The following is a 23,282-nucleotide window of genomic DNA, read 5'->3' on the forward strand; positions in this document are numbered from 1 at the left end:
ATATTAACAGATAGAATTGCAATCAAGAGGAACTTGATATATTCACATAGAATGGAAAGAAGGATTTGGAATGATACAAAGACAAATGAACGAATTTTCATGAATGTATAAATTTAATGGATTCTATTTATTATTTTCCTTCATCTTCCAATTGCTCTTCCTTTCCTTCCATTCAATTGTAACTTTCGCCATAGCTAACTATCTGATGTGGAATCAATTGGGAGTTAGTTAGTCAGTTGCTTCTCTTATTCAACCTCTTACTTCTTCAATGAACCTCTCTTATTTGTGATCGTAACATTTTGTTTCTTGTTATCTATGATTATTTGATTATTTTTTTATTTTCTTACTTGTGTTGTGTTGTTTGTCATTGTGCTCTTTTTACTTTTAGTTCGCTTAGTTATGTATTGTGTTGAAGTTAATTTTATTGTTTGTTGTAAAATCACTTATTTATAGCGAATAAAAGTTATGAAAAAAGTCATAACATGTGTGGCTCTCTTGCTCTTATTTTATCGTGATTCACACTTTATGATGGAGTATTATCATATCTTACAAATATAATCTACCATAGTTATAGAAAACAACATAATATAGCCATCTTTTATGCGTGTGGATATAGTTGCTATTTGTCCAAATTTACCGAAGGCAAGAATTGAAATATGATTGAGTAGGCTCATCATTTAATTGCTAACTCCAATTAATTTAAGGCTATAAGATTTTATAAAATGTGTGGTCTACAATTTGCCACGTGTAATTTTTTATTTTTATTAATAAAATAAAAAAAGATAAAAAAAACTCCAAATTAAGATTTTTGATGAAAATGTCAATATAGTGTTTCGAAAATATTAACACAATGCTTTGATAATGTCAACACAATGCTTTAAAAATGTTAACCCATTGCTTATATTGACATATTTTATATAGTATGTTGACATTTCTGCTGTAAAAAAAATTAAAAAATTTTGAATTTTTTTTCAAATTTTGAATCTTTTTTCAAATTTTGACGTCGGAACATATGCATGTAGGATATCGTTGGAATCCTTATGAAATTATCTTTAATTTGATATATGTTATATGAATTTAAAGTTTTGGGATTTCTTTTAAAAGTTAGTTATAACTAAACATGTAGTTAATTGACATTAATACCCCTATTGATATTTTTGGGAATTAATTCTATGGCCTTATTGACGTTTTTCTTTGATCGTATTGACATTTAAAGATTGATGATCTAAGCCTTTAATTTAAATATTTAATGGCTATTATTTAATTATAATTAATAATTAAATTATGAGTTAGGAATATAACACTCACGTGATTACTCATGTGATTGAGTATTATCATATCTTACAAATATAGATCAACCAAACCCATGTTACTAACTTTATGGAAATTTGACTTTTTATCCCTACATGGATAATGTGTTTTTATTTTCTCACCCTCCCTCTGCAAGAGATGACGTGTCTATGGATATGAAGGATGATATACATGTAAATATATGGAAAATCATAGATTATTTTATTAAATTATATTTCACCCACCAATTGAACTTCTGCATTTGTCTTCTTCCTACAAGGTCATTTTTGCCCAATACCATCTCACCAAAAACACTATACGCACCCCCAAAATAAATTTCCGCACTCCAAAACTTACCCAGCAAGACAACTCGCACGCCTTCTCCAAAAGAGAGCAGGGCGTGCGAAGCAATTCCGGAGTGTATCTAGCAAAAATCCAATAATTTGAATATTTTAACCAAAAAGAAAAAGAAAAAAATCTAAGTTTCTGCCTTATAAAAAGAGCTTCAATTCTCCCAAACTCAACACACAGTTCCAACACCATCAACAATGGCTTCTCTTCTCACTCTCTTCCTTTCCCTCTCCGTCCTCCTCTCCGCAACAGCTCTGGCTTCCGATATGTCGATCGTGTCCTACGACGACGACCACTTGAGGTCTCTGCACGCGGCGTGGATGGCGAAGCACGGCAAAACCTACAACGCTCTCGGGGAGAGCGAGAGGCGGTTTGAGATCTTCAAGGACAACTTGCGCTACATCGATGAGCAGAACGCGCTGCCCAACCGGAGCTACAAGCTCGGCCCCAATCGGTTCGCCGATCTCACCAACGACGAGTACCGGAAGGCTCATCTCGGAACCAAACCCGACCCCAGCCGCCGCCTCTTCAGTGTGAAGAGCGATCGCTATGCGCCGAAGCTCGGCGACAGCTTGCCGGCCTCAATTGACTGGAGAGAGAAAGGCGCCGTCGTCGATGTCAAGGATCAAGGCAGCTGCGGTAACCTCCCTCTCTCTCTCTCTCACACACACAGTGTTGTTATTTTGTTGCTTTGACTGATGAATTTAACTGAATCCTGATTTAGTATGTCGATCTAATTATAAATTTTGAGTAATTGCAGTTAGATTCTTTGAATTTCCTAATTTTACTCGGATTTGTGGCTTCTGTAAATTAGTAGTGGATCAGCTGCTGTATGTTCGTTAAGTTGCGGAGGTGATAATTTTCATCGAAGTTCCTAATCTGTTTCAATGGCGGTGGATAGATACATTGCGTGTGAACATGAATTTCCCCAATTTGTTTTTTAACCTGGATAAATATCTAGAATTTTTTATATTTGTTTACTAATTACTATGCGGCGGCTACCTACCATTGCCTTGCATACCTCGTGCGTGATAGAATTTATGTTGTGGACCAAACACCTTTAAAATTACCTTTTGATTTAGGGAAAATTATGAAAAAGTTGTTGACTAAATGTTGTTCCTTATGAATTATGATGGTCGATCAAGAAGAATGCCTAATGCTTGTTGAATTGGTTGGAATTGTGCAGGGAGTTGTTGGGCTTTCTCCACTATTGCTGCTGTGGAAGGAGTAAACGCCATTGTAACTGGCGATTTGATCTCACTTTCGGAGCAAGAACTGGTGGATTGTGATACCTCTTACAATCAAGGCTGCAATGGGGGTTTGATGGACTATGCATTCCAGTTCATTATCAAGAACGGCGGGATTGACTCCGAGAAGGACTACCCCTACACCGGCAGGGACGGGAGATGCGATCAGTACAGGGTTAGTTCCTCTCTAACTACTTTGATTGAGAGCAGTCTCTAACTACAGTTGTTGGTTCATTCATTGCAGAAAAACTCCAAGGTTGTGTCAATCGACAGCTACGAAGATGTTCCGGTAAACAATGAGGCCGCGCTGCAGAAGGCTGTCGTCAGCCAACCAATCGCCGTTGCCATCGAAGCCGGAGGGAGGGACTTCCAGCTTTACGAGTCTGTAAGTACACATGACATGAAATTATGTACTAGTATTAGTGAAGTGAAACACAAGAAATGCTGCTGATGCTCTGTTTTATCTTGCTTTCAGGGTATCTTCACAGGGTCATGTGGCTTGGCCTTGGACCATGGCGTGAACGTGGTCGGATACGGAAGCGAGAACGGGATGGACTACTGGATCGTGAGGAACTCGTGGGGCGGCGCGTGGGGGGAGAAAGGGTACCTGAGAATGCAGAGGAATGTGGCAGCGAAAGAAGGCCTGTGCGGGATCGCTGTGGAGCCATCTTACCCTGTCAAGAAGGGTCCCAACCCAGCTCCCACCCCGCCATCCCCACCTTCCCCGGTGGCGCCCCCCAGCGTCTGCAGCAAGTACTACGCTTGCCCTGCCAGCGAGACCTGCTGCTGCATCTTTCAGTTCGTGGGGATGTGCCTCGAGTGGGGCTGCTGCCCCCTCGAGGGTGCCTCGTGCTGCAAGGACCACAGCAGCTGCTGCCCACACGATTACCCTGTGTGCAACACCCGTGCCGGCACCTGCTCCATTGTGAGTCTCTTGCTGTGTTATTTCTGGTTTTTTTATTTTTCTATAAAGAGAGAACTGAAATTGGTTCTAAGCTTTAACTGACCTAGCAATATAACACACTCTGCTTTTGCTATGATACAGAGCGCCAACAGCCCGCTCGGGGTTAAGCCGATGCAGCGGATGCGTGCTAAGCCGATCGCGAGTTATGCTAGGGATGCCACCGCGGCAGTTAGCAGCTTCTGAAGGAGTTCCGACCGAGGACACGACGACGGAGAAGGTGTGATGGCAATGTCGTCGGCGACAGTGGATTTGCTGCAAGGTTAAAGCAGGGTCGTATTTTTTATGTATGATTCTGGATATTTATGGCTTCTCAATTTGGACCCTACAAACTCATTTATCTTTACTTCCATCACACTATGTATATGTGTATGCTAATCAAATCAATAGAACTTTCATTCAGAAGGGAGTTTTCAATTTACAATTGATCTGAATGGCCATTTGAAAATTGAATGCCAATCTATGTTACTCCCTCGGTTTCTCTTTTACTCTTAATTTATTTCATCATCGATCTTACGCTCATTTTATTTTTCATACTTTATTCTTCTTTCATATACTTTTTTTAACACAATTTTTAAATTTCCGTGTCCAAAAGTTTTGATCCGGTACATAAATTAAAGAAAATGTCATTCTCAATAACTGTCCGATTCTTTGAGGTGAAGTGCTCATGACATTTCATAATTTTAATCCTTTCTATTTTATGTTAATTTTAATTTCTCTGTTTTTAAAATATACAAACTGGCTAATTATAAAATACTATTTATTATGTGTATCAAATTGAATATGATAGGTATGAATCAAAGTGACGTTTGGTCTCATAAATAAAATAGTAGTATTCAAATATAATTTATGATTAAGTTGTGAGATTATTTTAATTGGATGTGGTTGACTATGACTAATTATTATATGATTATTCATTTAAAATTGAGTTGTGAGATTCAATCTCATGAACCAAACATACTAGTGATATTTAATCTTGATATACAATTTTACAAATTGAACAGTTTCTAGTATGTAATGATATTTCTAAAAAATATAATTGAAATGTTTGAAAAATAAAGTGTACCCATGGTTAGGTGTGAATGAGATTTTTATATAATATTCTGTTTAATGGTGTATTAATTAAAATTACAAATAATATGATGATGCTTAAATTGCATAGGTATAAATATTATCCTGATGACATTTTTTATAGTAGTACAATATTATTAATATTGTTGTATTAATATTATAAAAAATTCAGGGCATTTTTACCATGTACAGGTCAAATAGGAGTACCTATGGACTATGGAGTGGTAGAATCCAAAATATCCAATAATATCGTTTTGGATATTTAAATTAAGCCCATGTAATCAAACAAATAAAGCGGAAAGTACCAAGAAAGTTCCAGCCGATGACGATATTTGAAACGTGATTTGTGATGTTCGAAGTTGAGCCGTTTGATTTCCCAAATGAATCCTTTTGGGATCTGAAATCATGCCACGAAATAAATAGCCACATAATCATTCAATTGACCCACAAAATCAGCAAGTGCAATTAATGTTCGTACTCTCCTTTTGTCCACAAAAATAATTATACAATTTTATTACTTTATCCCTTAAAAAAATTAATTTAGTTTTTTGGAAATATTTTTGTCAAGATGGAGTTCATTTTCTATTAATAATATTTTCTTTTTTCTTTTTAGATATCTCTTAGTACATTTTAAAGATCATATAGTTTCCCAATTCTCTAATTTAAAGGACAAAATCCAACACCATTTAGCAACATGCTTCCTGACTCATGTAATGCTCGCTTTTATTATGATCTTTTTATGTTAAGATTTTATTTTAAAAACGAGCCAATGATAGACTTTAAGTAAAATACCATCTTTGTTTTGATTGGTTGCGTTTAGATATATTTAATGCTTGAACTGTTGTTGGTTAATCGTGTGGTGAAAGTAGTCGACGAGCGTCGATGGAAAAATTGGGCGTTCGTTTACGAGTACTTGGAAAAACACCAAAGTAGTAAAATAAAACACAACAATTTAATCAATATTCTAAATCAAATATTTGGGCCTATTACTTTTATCTATCTTGTTCTAGTCCATTTCTCCTCATTCAATTGGGCTACTTTTATTGTAGCAATTTATTCCCTATTATTTTCCACTCAATTTTTATCAGTCAATTCTTGGTCAACGTCTCCTCCATTCAATAATACAAGAACACTTTGACCAGACACAAATTTTAAGAGATATAGTAAAAAATGAGTTGAAAAAAATCAATGGAAAATGTGTCCTTATTAGGTTTCAAGTACCATTTGAATGACATATTAATGAAGATACAGTGAACCACTTTGCTCAAAAACTAGCTGAATGGGTAAAAATGTTTCAGGAATAATAAAAATTCTCTCTAACATGATTATATCATGTACTTCCTCCGTATGCTATTAGGAGTCTCATTTCTTGGCAGCATAGATTTTAAAAAATGTTAATAAAAGTGGGTGAAAAAAGTTAGTGGAATAGAAGTCTTTTTTATATATATTAGTTTAAATGAAATGTAAGTGAAATGAGTTACTGGAGGGTGGAACCCTATTAACATTTATGCTAAAAGTGATCCGAGACTCCTATGATCCTACCTATGGACGTACTAAAATGAAAAAAATGGAACTTCTATTTGCGGACGGAGGGAGTACTATTTAGAAACTAAATGATGCTAAAAAGAAATTGTTGAAGAACCGGATCCGGATAGATTAGATTAGATCCCTATTATCCATGAACATGAACCTAAAATGTAATTTCACTCAATATTAATGTTGTAATTTCACTCAATATTAATGTTATCCATTTTCACTCCACTCCAAAATTAGAAATTGTTATAAATCTCCCACAACTCCAACTTGCCATGTGAAATTCAGATTTTATATATTTATTTATTTGCCATTCAACTATGAGAATAATGAAGTTGCAACAAATCAAAAGATCGTGATATTGACATTTTTTAATTTGTAATTCTAATCTAAAAGTAAAACTCAAATTGATTAAATTATACTACTGCTATTATAAAATGTTTAGAAGTCAATACTAAAGCTAATGATAATCTTTTTTTTACTCTTCAATTAGAGATTGAGAGTTTGAATTTCAATAAAATAAAAGAGAACTGTTGGCAATTGAAACTGGAAAAGTAACTTATAACTGTCCCACGTCGGTGTCAAGAGAAAATTAAAACTATTAATGATTTTATTTTTTTTAGAAAATAGAAATAAATAACCACAAACCAATCAGTAATATAGCTTCAAAAGCAGCTGTAATATGAGTTTTCAGATAAATTTTCATTGACAGCTAAATCAATCGTATAATGCATACCAATTAGTACTATATAATTATTTGACTTGTGCCAATACTTATGAATGTGCTCCCCATTATTTTCACATTACAATTGCAACTTGAAGTTTAAATAATTAATCCAGGTCAACCTAATATAAACAATTTCGAAAAACTAATTTGAATTTAGTGAAGCTATTGATGTAGTGGTTGTGATTCAAAGTTTTCGGTTGAAATGAACTATAAAAATATTTATACGTATAACCTTTGTATTTTTCATGAATACGAAAAAAAAACACTTTAATTTATACTAATTTTTTTTCAAGATTTTAGTTTTCTAAAAATGGAAATAAAAACAAATTACTACAATAATTCACTTAAAAAACAAAGTCACGCAAATTATCCATGTCAATGGGATCTGTCGTGTTGCATAGCTTCATTGGACTTGGTCTTGTAATTATAAATTATAGTAGTAAATAATCATTTTCTAAGAAATAGTTTTATTAATAGTTCAGAAAGTCTTGTTTGCAATTTCGATTGCACATGCAGCTAATGTAATCCCAAATTAGAGAGGATGATTTCCCAGTTATAAAAGTAATGCGACTAATGTGACATTTTGAAGTCAACTTGTACACAACTAATCATCATAATCAAATTACATTACTTTCAACTCTCAACTTCAGCAACCATGGTCGGAGCACCGGTCTCTTACTCCGGCAATCAGCCTCCGCCTCCGCCCGCCGCCGGTATGTACCACCCACTATACCAAACCATCTAAAATAATTAAACTCGCGAAGTTTGAATTAAACTAAATAATTTTAATTAATTACTACAACTACTACTACTACTGCTTGCAATTCATTCCTTGCTTTCTTTATAGCCACTAATCCGGCCATGAATCCCGACGCGGCGGCCAAATACGCGCCTCAGCCGTACGCCAACCCAAGCGCGCCCATCTCGTCGCTCCTCCTCCCCTACTCCGGCCAAACGCCGCCGTACGGTGCGGCACCCGCGCCTCCGCCGACGTCGGCGCCAATCGATACGAGCCAACTCTATCCCCCCAATCCGGTTCCTTTCCCGCCAACTTCTTCCTCTTCTTATCCGGCTCCCGCTCAGCCGCCGACGCCTTTCCCGCCAACTTCTTCTCAGCCGCCGCCTCCTTTCCCGCCATTCTCGACTCTTCCAAACAATAATGCTTATTCGCAGAATCCATCCGCACCTTTCCCTCCCTTCACCGCGCCGCCGGCTTATCTTTCTTCGCAGCCCCCGCAACAACCAAACTATCCACCACAGCCGAATAACCTTCCGCCTCCCTATCCAGGTAAATGCCAAAACACGACTTTTATTGGCTCCCTCTTACTTATTTATTTTGTTTTATATATTTAGTTTAATTTTAGTATATTACAATATTATCATAATTAATTTTTTATATTACATAAAAAAACAATTTATCAATTTTCTAAATAATTTTAAAAATTAAATATAAGAACAAATTAATCTTTAATATTTTGTAAAATTGAACAAATCAATCAAAATGTTACAGTATAATTGTATTAGAAGCAATGTAATGGTAATCTAAAACAAACTAATTTGATGGTCATAGAGGTTTCAAAATAAAAAAATTACTAAATCACAGACAATTTTTTGGAAAAGTTGCATAAATTAATTATAAGTAACCCATTGTATTGTTGTATTAGCTAGATTTTCTAAATAAAAATTTCAGTTTTGAATGATTATCCTAGGTGGATTGATAAAAATCATTCATTTACTAAAATATTTCCAATAATTTGTGTTGAAGCTAATGATATACTACTAATGTTATGAAATTAATTATGCAGGTGGAAACTATGCCCCTCCTCCTTATAATCCACAGGCTGCGCCGCCTCCCCCTGGCGGTGCCTATGGTGTGCCTCCGTCCAACGGTGGTGCCTATCCGCCCCAGTATTAATTTGCGAGCACCACGAAAAATTGATTATGAGTTTGAATACAAACTTAAGAAAATTTGATTTTATTACTCCATTAAGAAGTTTGTGTGACAATGCTTATTATTCCTCTTCAGCAAGTTTTATAATTAAATCGTATTTTGTGGAAGGATTTTGTGCTTCTTCGAATGATTTCAGCTTTAGTATGGGTTGGGTTGAAATTCCTTTGAAAAACATAAATTTAAAAATTCCAACAGTAAACTACTTTTATACCAGTACTATATATTACTCCATGATTAAATTTCTTTTTAATAAGTGGTAATTATAACTGTTAACTTTCACAACAAATTAATGTTCTACATTCTTTTGCATCAATCAATACATTTAAATCAGACAATAGCCCACACAGCTATAATAACAAAAAGAAAATGATAAATTTTTCAAAAAATTATAAAGTTTGATCATATTCTGATTTTTGTAATTTTAAAAATAAAATCAAATAACTATAAATTTGAATTTATTACCATTATCTCGTAACAAAAAAATTAAATGAAATTGTATGATATAGATGCCAAAAAATTATATTTAGACGCCACTATCAATAAATTAAATTACATCGTCTATTCATAAATAAAACAGGGGCGTAGCCACCTTAAGGGGATATGGAGCATTTGCCCCTCTTCGTCCACTCATTTCTTTATATATTTATACATGAATTTTTGATTATATACTTCAACCACACTAAATGTCCCTTCTCAAAAGATATAAATTTTTCCTCTGTATTATATTTTTGCCCCTTCTCCAATAAAATCTTAGCTCTGCCCCTGAAATAAAATAACATCATCAATATTACTTATACATTGAATTCTTTGTTTTTGGTACATAAATGCGCCAGCGCCCGAAAAGAGAAACTAACGAATATAATAAACACCTAATCTAGCATGAAGCAACCAACTACCAATACCCACTGGTGGATTTTCTAGAACATGAACTCCTCTAGAAAAGCTATATGCATAGTGCGACAAAAAATCAGCTGCAAAGTTACCTTCTCTGTGCACATGACGAACCACAACAGACTCAAAGTTCCGGAGTAGTTCTCGTACCTTGTGTATAATGGAGCGACAATTGACAGAGATCTCAAAATTTCCTAGAATCATAGCGACTCGGACAAGGCTATCACTCTCCACTTCTAGCTTCCTAATTCCTCGAGACTTAGCCAACTGTAAACCATAGAATAAGCACCAAACTTTAGCTGTCAAAATGGAGCACACTCCGATGTTGACAACAAACCCAAACTTCCATGTTCCAAGCTCATCACGAAATAAACCTCCCCCAAATGCTTTCCCCGACTCTCCTCCAAGAGAGGCATCTGTATTCATTTTAAGAGTATCACTTAAAGGAGGTCTCCAGCATATCAACATAGGCGATCGCGAGGCTCCCATCCTTACACCTTCTGTCGAGTGAGTCTCCTCTATATACTGAGCCATACTAACAATCTGTCTCATAATCACTTCTGGGCATACTTTTTCCTCTTTGAAAACAAAACCACATCGTTTTTTCCCAGATATACCAACAACCAACGCCAAATAACGTACACCACTTAAGACCATTACCCATCACTCTTTTGGAGCTGATATTCAGAATCACCCAGTCAGTCAAGCTTAAGGACTCGTCGAAAAAAATCAAGCGTCGTACCATGCCTTACCAAGCCAGACCATGTTCGCATCGCTTCAGAACAATCACGCAACATATGATGGCCACTCTCAGATATATAACCACACATACCACAAGAACCTGACGAAGAAAGCTGCCATCTGGCCCTTTCCTCATTAATCAATACACCATTATTCAGAAGAAGCTAGAAAAATAACTTGATTCGTTGTGGCCCATACCATTTCCAGATTCGCCACCATGGTATAAAATTTGGCGATCTCTGCCCCGTCACCAACTCCTCATAGGCTGATTTGATAGAGAACTTACCTGATGACGAGGGGCCCCAAAAAGCTTCGTCCTCTCCATGCGACTCCCCTGGAGGCATGATAGCTTCTATGAGATGAACAACATCTTGTGGCAATAAGTGTTGGAATTTTGACCAATCCCATTCTAGGCCTTGAACAAAAAAATCCAGAGTCTTGTATAGTAAATGGTCGGGAATGAGATGTGTAGCTACCTCAGCTAGTGAGCCATCCAGCGTTGGCACCCAGCGATGATTCCAGAATTGCACACTCTTACCCGTCCCAAAATCCTAGTCCGCCATCTTCTTTAGGGCGAGTAATTTTACTCCAAGCCACCTTACTTAGGCGTTGCTTCTCGAGTGTACTCCCCCACACAAAGCCTCCAATAGTCTTCCCCATGTCTTAACACGTGCTCAGTGCAACATTAGATGTCTGCATTGCATATAGTGGCATCGTATTTAATACCGCTTGGGCCAAGGTGACTCTTCCTGCAAAAGAGATTTGCGACGTATTCCAAAGTGCTATCTTCCTCTTCATTTTCTCCAAAACATAGGCATATGTAACTTTACTCGTCTTCTAATGCAAAAGTGGCAACAACCTAGGTTGTCCACCGCTCGCACGCCTAAAACATTAGTAATCTGTTTTCTCGTTTTTGGAGAAGTGTAAGGTAGTTTTTGAAATACTGACCTTCATGCCAGAGCTTGCACAAAAATCTTCCAAAGTATTAGAGAATGCTTCAGCAGTTTTGACATTTGCTTGTCCAAAAAGAAGAAGGTCATCAGCGAAAAAAGGGTGTGTCAAATGTGGCCCATTCTTACAAATTTCCCACTCTCCAACTCGAACCGATTGCTCGATACCATGAGCTAACCACTCTATGCACAACACAAACAAAGTAGGAGATAGTGGACACCCTTGCCGCAATCCTCTACAAGGTTGGAAACAATCAGTCAAAGCCCCATTCCATAACACGTGCATTCAGCTAGTCGAGACACACCTCATGATCACATCAATGAGGCCGGGTGGCAGCCTTGCTTCATTTAAAGTACTCCATCAAATAAAAATGCCCAACTCAAGTGATTATATTTCCTTTTTTAACACGTGGTCATTAAATTACATAATTGTCAATACAGCAACTCATTAACGTTCTACATTCATTTACATTTAATCAATGCACTCAAATCAAGTAATAGGTCCCATAACTACAATCTAAACAAATAAAGAAAATAACATATTATGAAAAGATCATGAGGTTCCATGAAATTTGATATGTTTCGTAATCTTCAGAATCAGTCCAAAAACTATAAATTTTGAATTTATCTTTTGCTATTTCACCGCAAAAAAATTTAGAAAAAAATATATCAGATATAAAAATCGAAAAAATCATATATAGACATAATTGTCTACTATATTAATTAAATGATATCATCTATACATAAATAAAAACAACATCAATACTTTGAAAACATATACTCCATTGAATTCCTTTGGAAAAAGGGAAACTTTAAAAAATTATACTCCATTAAATGATATCAGAGTAAACTATTTATATATAGAAATGAGTAAACTTCTTTTTGAATAAGTGATCATTGATGTTCGATATTCTTCTGTATTAATCAATACATAAAAATTACTGTAGTTTCCCACACCACTATAATCAAAACATAAAGGAAATGGCAAATTGCCATCAATATATTAAAATTAGTTAATAGCCCACACCACTATCTATAATCAGAATAAAAAAGAGAGAACAAATTGCCATAAAAAAAAAACACAAAATTTGGTCAAATTTTAGTACAATATTTGACAATTTCACAAAAAGAAACTTGGAAAATTCTAATAATAAACTGTTTGTATATAAATGATTTAATTTGTTGTGTAATAAGTGGCGTAAAATTGCTACATTAATTGAGTTGATAGGATGATAGGTTCCACTACTAAATTTGGATGCACACGACACGATACAATTCCAGCTCCAGTGTCAACTTGAAGGAGTTTGATACACAAAGATAAATAGAAATTAAGGAGAAATGGTAGAGATGAAGTTTGGCGGAATGGATTTCAGGTGCGCGTTGAGTTCCTTTCCAGAAAAAGATTGTGTGCTTCCGTTGATATCTAAGTTACTGGGTTACTTCCTCGTTGCCGCTTCCACCACCGTTAAACTCCCCCAAGTAAATATTCCAGTTTCTTATTAATGTAGTTCAACAAATTCAGATAATTAATGGCTTTAATGTTTGATGAGTTTCTCATTAAGCCTTTTTTTTATTTATGGAAATTGAATGTTTGATTTGACCTACATATGAAAAATGATTTGTGGATTTTACTTTTCAGATTATGAAAATTGTAGAAAACAGTAGTGTGAAGGGGCTTAGTGTGGTGGGTTTTGAACTTGATGTTGTTGGCTACACAATTGCTCTGGCATACTGTCTTCACAAAGGCCTTCCTTTTTCAGCTTATGGAGAGCTTGCCTTCTTATTGATTCAAGGTATATATATGAATAAGATGGAACAAAAACAGGCCTTCGTTATTGGAACACAGAATTAGATGATTCTTATATTCATTCCTTTTATTTCGCAGCTATAATTCTTGTGGCAATCATCTATTACTTTTCTCAACCTCTGGGAACTAAGACATGGATCACAGGGTTATTGTATCCTGAACTCTACTGAAATGTACTATTAGCATTTTTATTTTAGTGACATGTAACTGTTAATTTGGCTCCATCTCCTCAGCAATTAGCAGATACTGTGCAATAGCCCCAATGGTGTTGGCTGGTAAAATCGATCCTATGCTTTTCGAAGCTCTATATGTAAGTCCCCTTTTGCCACCCCCGCATTCTTTGTCTCTCTTCCTCATAATTTCTTTAGCTGTATTCATCCTATTCCCCTCATTAGTCATTTCAAACAAATGTAACAGGCTTGTCAGCATTTGGTCTTCTTCTGCGCTCGAGTTCCACAAATTTGGGCTAATTTCAAGGTATGTTATTGCTTCTAATTTGAACTGCTCTGCAAGTAGAGCTGCCACTTAAATGCTTATTATGTTAACAAGATTAACGTTATATCGAGCAGAATAAGAGCACCGGGGAGCTTAGCTTTTTGACCTCGCTAATGAATTTTGCTGGATCTATGGGTAAGTAAGTTGATATCGATGTTGTTTTTGATTCGACAAAGTTGGTAGACTTATAGTAGTATAACTTTTGATGCTTGGCAGTGAGAGTCTTTACCAGTATGCAGGAAAAGGCGCCAATGAGCGGTACCCATACAACCTCACTCGTTCTTTATCAACTTGTTTTCGATTGTTTTTGCTCAACAGTCACTCTTATTTCAACATCAAATGATTAAATCCACACATTTTGCATCTTTCTTGCTTCTTGTCTTCCTTTAACTAGTTCCCTTTTCATCCCTTTTTCAGTGGTTCTGGGCTCGATGAAGAGCTTTGTCATGAACGCTGCAATCTTATCGCAGATAATTGTGTACCGGAAACCAGCTGCAAAGAAAGAGAAGAAATGTGACTAGGGTATGATCAACATCTCTATTAGTCTGAATTCAGAGGCCTCTCTGTTTGCAGGCAAGTTCATCGGTAGCCATCACCTCAAGAAGAGGGCAATGAATGATATATATGTATATGTCAGGGAACTGACTCTTCCAATACACATAAATATCAACACACATTTGAGTGTACCAATAAAAAGACCATCTTTGTCTACCTATTCTTAGTTAATATACAAAATCGCAACCAAATTATTTTTTGCGGATGAAATTCACATCATATAATTGAAATTGACATACATTTTGACGATTCGTCCAAGATAACTTGCTTTCTCTTCTTCCCTAACATCATTTGGTTTTCTAATACTACTACAAGAAAAAAGATATTCCATATTTTTTGTGTTCATTTCTGTTAGTACGTTCCTCTTTTTGAATAAAAAAAATTATTCATCATTAGTACTCCACAATAGTAGTAGTGGAGTATTCTTATTTCTTCATTAATACTCCAATTATTAGATTTTAAGATTAATTATATATCGCCTAATGAATATGAAATATTAACTGTGACAGTTTGAAACTGATTTCTTTCAAAAGTATATGTATATTAAAATTCAGGATATTAAAAATTGTGAATTCTCTTATTTGAATAAATTGAAACGAGATTAATCGAGTATTAAATTATGATTAATTTTCCACAAAAATGATGTGTCTTTGAAATTTTGAATTGAAAACGAAGTCAATTTTATATTTAATGTAATTCACACTTGACCGGCGCCGCTATTCTCAAACCGGAAATTGGAATGCTGTTTTCTTCAATTTTCCCGCCAAACCACAGCCGCCACCGCGCCGCCGCTATTGTTCCCAAACTCCGCTTCTCTTCCACGGCAGCTCATCGCTGCGTCTCCTTACCCGAGGACGATCTCATCCAACCGCAGAGCATAGCACCCTCCTCCCCCTCGGATCCAAACCCCACCGCGCAACTTCTCTCCGATGGCAGGCACTCCGACGTGCTCTCCGTCCTCCGCCGCACCCCGCCCTCTCGCTACCTCGTCTTCTACTGGAACAACCTCATCAAGCGGAGCGTCTCCTTGCAAAACCACAGAGATGTCCTCCACCTGTTTGATGAAATGCGGCGCCTCCAATGGAAGCCCGACGGCCATACATATCCTTATGTTCTCAAATCGTGCGGGGACCTTGCCTCGCTGGCAGCGGGGATGTCTATCCACGCGCTCGCGTTTCACTCTGGTTTCACTAGTTGCAATGTGTTTGTGGATAACGCCGCGATTGCTATGTATGGCCGTTGTGGCGCGTTTGACAAAGCGCGCCAGCTGTTCGATGAAATGCTTGAGGGAGGCGTGTTCGATACAGTCTCGTGGAATTCGATTATATCTGTGTATGCACAGTTTGGCGACTGTAGGAATGCTTTGTGGATGTTTAAAGAGATGGTTTCGAGAGGTGATATAGCGTTGCGGGCGGATGCAGTTAGCTTGGTGAATATTTTGCCTGCTTGTGCTTCTCTTAGATCGCAGAGGAGAGGGGCGGAGGTTCATGCTTACTCTGTAAGGAGAGGTTTGATCGATGATGTCTTTGTGGGGAATGCTGTTATGGATATGTATGCAAAGTGTGGTCTAATAGATGATGCGAAGAATTTGTTCGACAGGATGGAGGTCAAGGATGTGGTGTCTTGGAACGCGCTGGTGACAGGGTACTCTCAGATTGGGAAATTTGAGGATGCTTTAGGATTGTTTGATAGAATGAGGGAGAAAAATATTGAATTGAATGTGGTGGCATGGAGTGCTGTGATTGCAGGATACGCACAGAGGGGTCTTGGTAATGAGGCTATTGATATATTCAAGCAGATGATTGTCTCAGGATCACAACCAAACGCGGTTACCCTTGTCTCAGTTTTATCGGGCTGTGCAGCGTCTGGTGCATCGAATCCGGGGAAAGAGACTCACTGTTATGCGATTAAGCAGGTATTAAATTTGGAGGGCAATGACTTGGGGGATGATATGATGGTCATCAATGGTTTGATTGACATGTATGCGAAATGCAAGAACTTGAAAGTGGCTCATGCCCTGTTTGATTCTATTGAGATGAAAAATAGGAGTGTGGTTACTTGGACGGCCTTGATTGGAGGGTATGCTCAACACGGGGAAGCAGGTGATGCCTTAGGGCTTTTTGCTGAAATGCTAAGTGAGGGATGCAGAATGATGCCAAATGGCTTCACTGTATCTTGTGCACTTGTAGCATGTGCTCGTGTGGGTGCACTGAGGCTTGGTCGGGAAATTCATGCCTATGCACTCCGCAATAGATATGGGGAGGCTATGATATTTATCTCGAATTGCCTAATAGATATGTATGTCAAATCTGGTGATGTGGATGCAGCTCGAGCTGTGTTTGATAATATGAGCCAGAAAAATGCAGTCTCGTGGACGTCCATGATGACAGGATATGGAATGCATGGTCGTGGTGAGGAGGCTGTCCAAGTTTTCGAGAGGATGAGAGCTGTCGGTCTTCCAATTGATGGAGTTACTTTTGTGGTATTACTTTATTCGTGTAGCCATTCTGGGATTGTTGACCAGGGTATTAGTTATTTCAATCACATGAAGGATTTTGGCGTAGTTCCTGAAGCTGAACACTATGCTTGCATGGTTGATCTGTTAGGCCGTGCTGGCCGACTGGATGATGCTATGAAGCTCATTAGGGATATGCCGATGCAAGCAAACCCGATCGTTTGGGTGTCATTACTTAGTTCTTGCAGGCTTCATGGAAATGTGGAAATTGGGGAACATGCAGTTAATCAGTTATTAGAGTTAAAATTTGAAGTGGATGGCTTGTACACGCTTCTCTCAAACATATACGCCAGTGCTAAGCAGTGGAAGGATGTTGCAAGGATTCGACTGTTGATGAAACGGGCAGGAATCAGGAAGAGGCCTGGTTGTAGTTGGGTACAAGGAAGAAACGGGACAGCAACCTTTTATGTAGGGGACAAAACTCATCCAATGACTAAAGAGATATATGATCTCCTTTATGATCTGATTTATCGTGCTAAAATCATGGGCTATGTTCCAGAGACTAGCTATGCGCTTCATGATGTAGATGATGAGGAGAAAGGCGATAATCTAGTTGAACACAGTGAGAAATTGGCACTTGCTTATGGTATTCTGACTACAGCCCCTGGGATGCCTATAAGGATTATGAAGAACTTGCGTGTCTGTGGTGATTGTCACACAGCCATTAGTTACATATCAAGAATAATTGAACACGAAGTTATACTCAGGGACTCAAGCCGTTTCCACCATTTCAAGAATGGATCCTGTTCCTGCAAAGGATACTGGTGAATGGAGATTTCTATCTCAATGATTCTTGGGGGCTGAGTCATCCTTACACCATGTCAGCTATATCTGGATGAATGGCATTGAGGTATCAAGATACATTAAGTTTTTTCCTTTCTTTCTTTGTTAGTTTTAATTTTTAAATGAATTCATCTGAAAATTTTGTTAGAGTATATTGATCCATGCTATTGGCTTCCCGTTGCTTTTTTGTAGGGTCCAAATGATGTCTGTTTGCAACAAAAAGGGGTTGATCAATTAGAACTGTACTTTATAGTAGAACTTAGAAACTACAGAAGTTGACATAAAATTAGGAGATGAAAGACTTTTACTTGAGTTTAAAGGTTGAAACGTTACGGAAGAGACGCAATGCATAGGTTATAATCTAAGAGCTTCCTATGTCATCATCCCTTCGCTTTTATCTTGACACACATGCTCTTATATATCTTCCATATCTCTAATGCCCACAATTCACTGTGACATGTTTGACCCTTAAATGCTTGTTAACAATCCTCATTGTTTGCCTGTGGCATGAAGCTTGAGTTCTTTATGACTTTCTAAACGATCCTGGTTGGAAGAACTTGATTTCTTACAGCATAATGCTTGCATAAACAGAATTTGTGTTTTGCAATTTCTTTTCATGAAATAGTGTCAACTAGTCCTAGTAATCTAGTTTCATTGTTAAATACGTAAGAGGTTATGTCATTTTTATCATTCGTTCTTTTGCCTTGTGTGCAGATACGCTCGACTGCCCTATGTTGAAGGAGAGCATCTGAAGTCCATCATGTATCAATAGCTAAGGTGCTGGTTTTATTTATTGTCAATTATTATCACTCCTATCATTTTGTTCTTTTCCAGCCTTCAATGTCATCTTGGCAAGCGACTTCATGATACAGATGTCTAAAGCCTTTGATTTTAGGTTTGTACGGTCGTCTCCTCCTTCTATAAGTTCGTCATAGAGATGTGGACTGTGCACGGAGAAGTTCGAAGAGAAAGCACACAAGCTGGCAGGAAAACTCTAACCCTGGATAAAAGCCTTCAGATTGATCTGAGGTTACTGAGGGTAGGTGCTGTTAAAAATTCATGGTATATTTCGTTTTCATTTCTAACTGTTTGAAAACTGCATTTCATGAATGATTTGCTATAGAGAAGTTTCTAGATTACTTATTTATTCACTTTGAAATTTATAATTTCCAAGGTCTAGTATTTGTGGTAATTTTTTTATCTTTCGAGATAAAATAAAATATGTAGTCTGTACAACTTATTCATTCAAATTTAGAATTTGTAGTCTGTTGCAACGTAAAGGATTGCTATGCAGCTTTCTTAAATCATTTAACTTATTCTATTTACTTTTCATGTTAACAGCCTGTTGATGTTTGAGATGCACAATTTTACAAGGACAATTCATAATTTAATGTATATCGATTTTATATTTTGAATATGAATCTTTGTACAGATGATAGTCTTGAAAATTGTGGTGCACGTACATATATTGATCGTTTACATTTAATATTTTTATATGCCATGCAACTGCAAAATGTCAGTAGATAAAAAGAGATTAATGCCCATTCTGCAATGTTTTTAGATTTGGCGACACAAAATTTGTTGAGATATAGAAAAGTATATCCCAAATATAAAAGAAATACAAGTACTGTCACATTTTCGGCATTCACAGAGAAACGATGAGATTTGAATCCTTAGACCTCTCAGCCATGTGGTGCAAAATATTCCAAACCATTCGATATGTAACCTAAATGAACACAATAGCCTTTAAATTAACAAGACATGGCTAAGTGCATAATTTGTTTTCATGAACAAAACTTACTAAAAACAAACAATCAACAACCAAAACTATAGCAAATAAACAACCACCAATTTCTTACAAAGGTAGTCATTTTCATTGTTTTGCATAAGTCAAATGCAGTAAGGGAATGCAAAGGCCTTTTTCCCTTCCCTAATCAAATCGAATGAACCATTGTTAATACTTTCTCAAAAACACATCAATCCATGAACTTTGAAAATACCCGGTCACACAATCGAACGCAGGGAGTTACCGGCTTCAGCCCCTTCTGGAGCTGCTCCTCAATCTACCACCAAAGCTCCGCCACTTCTTGAATGTGCACATCACCAAGCCTCTCCTTGAGAAAGACCCTAGCCTCGTCTTGAACGAAGTGGACCTCCCGTTGCTGCTGCTTGATGCAATGCTAGGGTCTCCACTTCTCCCACCCAGTGGAGCATCAACATCAGCAGCATCGACAACTTCCTGCTCGCTAATGCTAGCCTCTGGCAATTCAGGCTCGACAGCATCCAAATTCACAGAAAGAGAACCCCTTTTCGCCCTCAGCCAATCCGCTCCCTCAGACGTCACCCCCCTACACTTCTTCACCTTCACCTTCACCAGATTAGGGCACCCACCCGCCAACGCCTCCATGCCATGATCCGACATCGGACAGCTCTTGATGCACAGCTTCTTCAGCGCGAAGCATTTTGCAGCAATGCAAGATATCTCCGTGTCTCCAACAGTTTCACTCCCGCAAAGGGCTAATCTCTCCAAACTCTGGCAATTCGTAGCCAGCTTCTCCAAACTCAATCTTGTCGGATTCACACCGATCAAGACCAATTCTTGCAGACTAGGGCAGTTATTAGCCACAGCAATCAATCCATCATCACCTATCCTATTAGTCTTCCATCCATCAATATGAAGCTTCCTAAGCAACCTACACTTCTTCGCGACAGCCATAAGCCCTATGTCCGTGCATTCGGGCGTCTTCACCAAATGCAGCACCTCAAGATTAGCACAATTAGAGAGGGCAGAAAGCCCTAAATCACTAACCTGAATCCTCTCTAAATGAACCTCAATCAAAGTAGCAACCCTATCAGCAATCAATTCTAACAATTTATCCCACTCTCCAGAGCATCTAAAAAGCTTCAAACTTGTCAAATTCTTAGCCCCAATTATCAAAGGGCCAAAACACTGCCCATTGTAAAGATCTTTCAAACAAATAATTTTCAAAGAATCAGCAGCTTTACCAGGCCCAATTGCTTCAGCTGCCGCAGCATCAGTAATCCCTCGCAATCGCTTCACCGACAGCTCCTCGAGCAATCCGCAATTCTCGATCAACGCATTCATCCCTTTAGCCCCAAAATTGGAAGACCCGCACGAGAATTTCTGCAGATTTCTGCAATTCGCGGCGAAAATCGACATCCCCTCGTCGGTGAGCTCGCGGCAGGCGCGGAGCTTCAGCCTCGTGAGGTTCCTGCAGCTCTGCGAGATCAGAATCAGCGCCTCGTCGCCGATGCTGACGGATCTGCGGTCGCATTTGAGCGCGAGCTTCGTGACGGAATCGAAGCGGGCGAAGAGGCGGGGGATGGCGTCGGAGAGCTCCGCCACCGCCTTCAGCGAGAGGCGGTGGCGGCTCTGCCCCTCCACCGCGAGCCAGCGGCGGCAGACCACCGACGCGCGCTTCCTGTCGCCGGCGGAGAGGGATTGAAATATGCACGCCAGGCATTCGTCGGGGAGGCTCAGAGAGTGATCGATTTCGGCGGGGGGCGGCTCGGGTGGAAACGGTGGGATAGCGGCGGTGGATTTGGAGGATCTGGGCCTCGCGGAGGAGGCGGTTTGGCCCATCGGCGGCGGCGGTAAAGGTGGGGTTTTTCCTCTCTGTGGTCTTCTACTATGTCAGTATTTTTGCTTTCTGGTTGTGAGGGAAATGGGGATTTTAATCGAGAATCAGTGTTGTTTGAAGAAAAAGATTTAATTGTTGTGCTAATTTTGGATTAAACAAGAAATTATTGTAATCAGTTGAGGCGATTAAGGTGGAGGAGTTGGCCATTTCCTTTGCCTTTTCATTTTGGGATCATTATCTTTCGACTTTATTGTAAATTCAAATATTTTTGTCTTTTTGTATATTCGTTGTAAAAATGTGTGTATTGATTAGGGATTGTAAATTCAATTTCTTATCTTGTTCAAATTTAGTATGTTTGAAATTTGAATAGTAAGTTTTTACAACAGAATATTTTAGTAGATTTCAAAATATTTAGTAAGAGACTGGATAAGAGTCGGGTCACAAATTGCTCACAAAGGCAATAATAGGATCTAGGAAATTATATTTGTTAAGTGGAACACAATAAAAAAAAGGTTATTTTTGTTATTGGAAGGCATAGATAATGCAGTGACCAGCCTAGTGATATCTAAAGAACAAACTATAATATTTAGCTAGTGATATAGTTTAACTATGAGAAGAGTCCCAAATCACCACTTGCAGAGAAACAAATTTTTGAAAAATAAAAATAAAATGCGAAAGTTTCATACTATGATGAATCAAAAGATTGGGCAATTAAGTTGAGTTTAATTTTCAATATGACTGAAATTTTGAAATATAATTTGCAATTGACTATTTTTTGTATATGTGTAATAAATAAAAACTACATTTAAAATACGTTATTATGTCATGAATTTAGCTCAAACAAATTGTTTTGAATATAACCGCGTTTGTCTACTGGCTACAGCAACGTTGTCACATTGATGTGTGGATAAGTTTAATCATGGAATTGTAATGTAGGTCCAAATTCACCATGTGATTTCTCAACTATACTTCAACAACATTAACTCATCTTCTTTCATTTATTAATTTTCATATATATATCGCGTTAAAATAAAATCAACCTTCTAATCCAGAACTTAAAACTATCTCAATATTATGTATTAAAATTATCAATACAAAGACAAAACTTTCTCAATAGATTTGTGTTGATAAAATTATATCTTTGTGTTGAGATTTAAATTTACATGTTATGTTGATAAAGTTATATCTATATGTTGAGAAATTTCCAACATAATGTTGAAGTTCTGGGTTCTGGATTGGGAATTAGTTAGCATTTGATTACCTCCTATATATATATATCTTATTTTTTTTTCTTTAAATCTTACTCCATTTTGATACTTTAGTTTTGGGGGTGAAGGATGTGTGAACTTCCACAACCGATAAATATATTTGATTAATATAGCAATAATTAATGAAGGTTGATAGAGTTAAGATTAAAGAAGAGAAAACAAATATGCAAAGTGGTGACGTTGCATAGCCTCTGTGAAGAGATCCTAACAGAATTGGGAATCTCTTGTGGTCCTTCATGGACGATTAGCATTGTTGTCACTTTCTAGATCCTTCTTTCATCTTGTTTAAATTCCTAATGTATTGTTGAACAAATGTGCAATGAAATATCTCTTCTGATAATATTTGTCTCTTACTCTGCTTCCATTTATGGAGTCTATCTCTGAAGCTTTCATGGTATCAGAGCAGGTTTCCTAACCTGGCTCTATACCTATTTTTTTTATCGTTTCTCTCCAGATAGCAATGGCAGATCCACCCTCTTTTTCCCCATCTCCTTATCCCACCATCAACTACAACCATCCTCTCGGAATCAAGCTAACAAATTCT

The 23,282-nt window shown here is 37.5% G+C and overlaps 5 protein-coding genes across 8 annotated transcripts; 4 read left to right on the plus strand and 1 right to left on the minus strand.

The window, feature by feature from the left end:
- Positions 1-1,798: 1,798 nt before the first annotated feature.
- LOC125222345 (low-temperature-induced cysteine proteinase-like) lies at positions 1,799-4,337 on the plus strand. Its single transcript, XM_048124877.1, has 5 exons — positions 1,799-2,280; positions 2,828-3,063; positions 3,133-3,273; positions 3,364-3,813; positions 3,934-4,337. The coding sequence occupies exons 1-5, from the start codon at positions 1,839-1,841 to the stop codon at positions 4,033-4,035; spliced, it is 1,371 nt and encodes a 456-aa protein (XP_047980834.1). The 5' UTR covers positions 1,799-1,838; the 3' UTR covers positions 4,036-4,337.
- Positions 4,338-7,740: 3,403 nt separating this feature from the next.
- LOC125224512 (extensin-like) lies at positions 7,741-9,238 on the plus strand. Its single transcript, XM_048127921.1, has 3 exons — positions 7,741-7,893; positions 8,028-8,468; positions 8,986-9,238. Exons 1-3 carry the CDS (start codon positions 7,836-7,838, stop codon positions 9,093-9,095), a joined length of 609 nt encoding a protein of 202 aa, XP_047983878.1. The 5' UTR covers positions 7,741-7,835; the 3' UTR covers positions 9,096-9,238.
- Positions 9,239-12,929: 3,691 nt separating this feature from the next.
- Positions 12,930-14,728, plus strand: LOC125223417 (mannose-P-dolichol utilization defect 1 protein homolog 2-like). 3 transcript variants are annotated; one of them, XM_048126551.1, is made up of 8 exons: positions 12,930-13,192; positions 13,353-13,506; positions 13,599-13,671; positions 13,764-13,830; positions 13,938-13,997; positions 14,090-14,150; positions 14,232-14,273; positions 14,433-14,728. In XM_048126551.1, the coding sequence occupies exons 1-8, from the start codon at positions 13,052-13,054 to the stop codon at positions 14,534-14,536; spliced, it is 702 nt and encodes a 233-aa protein (XP_047982508.1). In that variant the 5' UTR covers positions 12,930-13,051; the 3' UTR covers positions 14,537-14,728. The 3 variants fall into 3 exon arrangements, with proteins under 3 accessions (XP_047982508.1, XP_047982509.1, XP_047982510.1); XM_048126552.1 differs by having other exon boundaries at positions 13,599-13,665; XM_048126553.1 differs by lacking the exon at positions 13,599-13,671 and having other exon boundaries at positions 13,754-13,830.
- Positions 14,729-15,297: 569 nt separating this feature from the next.
- On the plus strand, positions 15,298-19,301 carry LOC125219457 (pentatricopeptide repeat-containing protein At5g16860). Of its 2 annotated transcripts, XM_048121433.1 has the most exons (4): positions 15,298-17,935; positions 18,583-18,645; positions 18,764-18,907; positions 19,210-19,301. In XM_048121433.1, the coding sequence occupies exon 1, from the start codon at positions 15,310-15,312 to the stop codon at positions 17,851-17,853; it is 2,544 nt and encodes an 847-aa protein (XP_047977390.1). In that variant the 5' UTR covers positions 15,298-15,309; the 3' UTR covers positions 17,854-17,935; positions 18,583-18,645; positions 18,764-18,907; positions 19,210-19,301. The 2 variants fall into 2 exon arrangements, with proteins under 2 accessions (XP_047977390.1, XP_047977389.1); XM_048121432.1 differs by lacking the exon at positions 19,210-19,301 and having other exon boundaries at positions 18,764-19,047.
- Positions 19,302-19,613: 312 nt separating this feature from the next.
- On the minus strand, positions 19,614-21,671 carry LOC125223834 (F-box protein At1g47056-like). Its single transcript, XM_048127130.1, has one exon. The coding sequence runs from the start codon at positions 21,470-21,472 to the stop codon at positions 19,904-19,906; it is 1,569 nt and encodes a 522-aa protein (XP_047983087.1). The 5' UTR covers positions 21,473-21,671; the 3' UTR covers positions 19,614-19,903.
- Positions 21,672-23,282: the final 1,611 nt, after the last annotated feature.

This window comes from Salvia hispanica, chromosome 4, assembly GCF_023119035.1.
Source record: "Salvia hispanica cultivar TCC Black 2014 chromosome 4, UniMelb_Shisp_WGS_1.0, whole genome shotgun sequence".
Lineage (NCBI taxonomy): Eukaryota > Viridiplantae > Streptophyta > Magnoliopsida > Lamiales > Lamiaceae > Salvia > Salvia hispanica.